Source organism: Platalea leucorodia (genome assembly GCF_965183815.1).
Source record: "Platalea leucorodia genome assembly, chromosome: 9".
NCBI classification, from domain to species: Eukaryota; Metazoa; Chordata; class Aves; order Pelecaniformes; family Threskiornithidae; genus Platalea; species Platalea leucorodia.
The window spans coordinates 48,506,099-48,509,644 of NC_138831.1; the positions used below are offsets into that span (position 1 = coordinate 48,506,099).

The 3,546-nt window shown below is 59.5% G+C and overlaps 1 protein-coding gene across 1 annotated transcript; it reads right to left on the reverse strand.

Annotated features, from left to right (window-relative positions):
- Positions 1 to 1,714: 1,714 nt before the first annotated feature.
- Positions 1,715 to 3,225, reverse strand: KBTBD13 (kelch repeat and BTB domain containing 13). Its single transcript, XM_082321474.1, has one exon. The coding sequence runs from the start codon at positions 3,208 to 3,210 to the stop codon at positions 1,828 to 1,830; it is 1,383 nt and encodes a 460-aa protein (XP_082177600.1). The 5' UTR covers positions 3,211 to 3,225; the 3' UTR covers positions 1,715 to 1,827.
- Positions 3,226 to 3,546: the final 321 nt, after the last annotated feature.

Below are 3,546 nucleotides of genomic sequence, written 5' to 3' on the forward strand. Positions count from 1 at the left end.
GCCTAGTTCAGCTGTCCCGGGTTAGCCACAGGAGCCCGTCATAAATATTGTAGTAACAGAATTATTTTAAATTTATTTTAATGGAGGGTTTAAGCTGTTTGTTCAACTTAAGATGGTTTTAAAGCAGCGTGCTTCCATGGGCTGCTTTCAGTTAGGGGAAGACAGCATGAAATGTTAATTGGCTTCGTCTAGGAAGGGAACAAGGATTTGACTTGATGGGCTTTCTGCTAACAGTCCGCCCGAGGACAGGAACGCGGCTCAGCTAATGCTGCGGCACGGTGTAGAGCTGGGCAAGGTCCATCAGTGTCCCCTGCCAGCCCCGTGCCACCATCAGACCTGCACCTCCACCGGCTGCTGTCCCCATCCCGGGGGTGACAGCGGAGCGGTGGCCTGGCCCAGTGGCAGAGGGCAAATGGGGACAAGATGCATCGAGCGGTTTTCAGTCTGGATATGGATGCGAGCTGGGGTTTTCTTGTTTGTTTTGGTTTGTGGTTGTGTTGTGTGGGTTTTTTCTCAAATGCGGTAACTGTTTTGAAAATTCTGAGAACTTGGCGAGGGTCAGCAGCGGAGGTATTTGCGGCATCTCGGCTGGTATTCTCTTCCGCTCCGTCTCAGCTGGGATGGCACGAGCAGCCCGAAGCCTGCCCCACAGATGGGAAACCAGCTGAGCCATAGCCTGGGTTTGCTGCTGTCCTGGTCCCCACAGGTCTCCCAGCAGCGCTGCGGTTGCAAAGGGGAGCAAGGACGTTCTCCAGGCTGGACATTCTCCAGCCGTCCCCAGGGCTGGTGTTGAGGGCTAACAACCTGGGGATGGTATCTGATGAGAATGGCTCATCTGGTTATGAAGCTCTGCTAATGGAGAAGACCTCTGCAAGCCTGGCATCGCCGTGCAATGGTGGTGCTCTCTCCTCTCCTTCCCTTTTTGCACCCTTTTGTATTTCCAAGGTTTGCCATGTCCTAAAAAGACCCTATCTTGGCTCAAATGAGCCTCCAATGAGTGCCAGCACTTGCCACCCATTGGGTCTGTGCTGGGGCTTGGCAGACAAGCCTGGAGGAGACAATAGCTGGCTAACGCACTCCGTGGGGTGATGGATGGCTCCCAGGTCCCAGAAGCCCCTCAGTGCCTTAAGCACCCAATGCTCAGGAGATGTTTTCCTTCATCCTCCCATCTCCCCTCTCCCCTCTTCCTCCCAGGACCTCGCTGCAGCCGGGAGCGGCCGTGGAGACCTCCCCGGGGAGCGCGGGGCTGCGTGGGAACGGCGCTCCCACGTACGGCTCTGAAACGGAGCTGCAGCTGAAAAAGCATTCAGCGAGCAGGAGCGAGCCTTGACGTGGATCCCTGTTAGGAGGTATTTTCCTTCAGAAGAGGGGGGAAAAAAACCCCAAACCCCAAGAGTAATGAAAAACACAGGGGTTTTTATAGCTTTCCTTTTAATTCCAGGATATAACAAATGATTTCCCATTGGAGCAGAGAGGAGCTGGGATGCTGCACACCTTCAGAGTGCGGCCAAAATAAATAAAACCTGTGTTTGCATCTCTGGTATCTGTCCTCTGCAGAAGCCGTGAAGCCCTGCACGTGGTTGGCTCGTGAGCCCATGTCTGGTAGGACTTTGCACACAGCCCATGCAGTGCAGGCAGAGGCAGGCAGCAGCTGCCTGCAGCCCCTTTCCCTCTGGCAGGGTCTAGTGTCACCTCCAAGGTCCAATGTGACGCGTCCCTGGACCTGAGCACGGCTCTGCGGAGGAGGAGAGGAGCCCGGCAGAGCGGCGTGTGCAGAGCCAAGGCCACGTGCAAGGAGAGCATCCCAACGTGGGACGGGAGGGCCACCTACGTCGCGACATCGTGGTTGCGCCTCGGCAGCCGCAGGAGGAAGGTCTGCAGGGAGCCGCTGCGCGGGAAGCCCGCCCGCTCCTTCTTGAACCTCCAGGTCTCCTCTTCCACGGAGTAGAGGAGCGTCAGCATCTTGTTGACAGTGTAGACGGTGTCACCCCTGATGACGGCGGTGAAGAGGGCTCCTTTGCTGTTCACGAACTGCCCAGGCAGGGCGGTCCACTGCCGCGATGTCAGGTTGAAGCAGTCGATGACGCAACGCAAGAAGTCATCCGAGGGGCCGTTGCGCATGATGTAGAGGTTGTCACGGTGGGCCACCATACAGTGCCCATAGCTCTGGTGCCGCTTGAGCTCGGTGACGGGAAGCCATGCGTCTCGCTGGGTCTCATACTCATAGATGACGGTGGTGTCCAGTGGCTTCCACAAGCAAACGAAGATCTGCCCCATGGCTTGGGCACAGGGTGCTGCTGCGCTCGGCTGTGGCAGGTCGGAGACGAACGTCCAGGTGCTGGAGGCCACGTCGTACCTCTCCACGGACTTCAGGGAGATCTTCTCATACTCCCCACCGATGGCGTAGAGGTAGCCCTCGTGGCCCACCAGCCTGACATCGTAGCGCAGCTGATGAGGGCTGGGGAACTCGCTCCAGGCGTTGGCATCAGCGTCGTAGCAGAAGCTGCTCTCCACCACCTGCTTGCTGGCCCCGTAGACACCGCCCACGATGTAGATCTTATTATCCATGGTCGCCATGCCAGCTAGGAACGTGCTGGCGCTCAGCGGCAGGCAGGAGAGGGTTCTCCACGTGTTGGTCTCCTCGTCCAGGTAGCAGATGGTCCTGGAGAGGTCCTCCAGGAACTCGAAGGTGGGCGTGTGGGCTCCTACCGCCACGAAGGTGCTGGGCAGGAGGGTCTCCACGTAGGCCAGCAGGTCGGCGGAGAGGCAGTCCAGGTACTCCTCCAACTCGGCGTAGCTGTCCCTGATGTAGAGCGCGGCGCAGTGGAAGAGGTCCAGGAGACCGAATATGGCGGCGGCTTGGTACAGCAGGATGCAGTTGTCAGAGTTGATGGAGTGGATCAGGTACTTGGCCAAGGGTTTCACCTGCAGGAAGGCGGCACACTCGACCGCCTGGAAGGTCTCCTCGCTGCTGAGGATGGGCCTCTCACCCGCCAGCACCCGCAGCATGGCGAGGAACCCGGCCGCGCTCAGCTCCCCCAGCCCGATCTCCTCCTGCGTGCTCTCCTTCATGCCCGAGCGGAAGAGGGCACGGAAGTACTCGCTGCTCTCCACCAGCAAGGTCTTCTCCACCCAGAACGACTGCTCCTCCACCCGGATAAGCACCCGCTCTGGGGGCCCTGCCCGGGAGCCTTCCTCCTCTGGGGTCATCCTCACCCGGAGGCTCAGCGGCTCTCGGCGAGGGGAGCAGCACCCGCTGCCCCTCCGTGCCGTGCCCTGGTGCAGCTCCCTCCTGCCTCCACCACCCTTCGATGCCTTTGCTGCGCTGCCCGGCGGCCGCCACGCTGCTGCCTTGTAATATAAATACCTTCGGCTAAAGATAGCTGAGCTTGTGACCGGGGCCTTTCAAAGGCATCCGCCGAGCTCAGCTGCCCACCCAAAACACAGGCAGGGCTCCGGCGTCACCGGCCGGCGCGGTTCACGGCAGAGATGCCCGGCTCTATCACGGCTCATCCCATGGAGGATGCCCGGCCGCCCCGGGGGAGA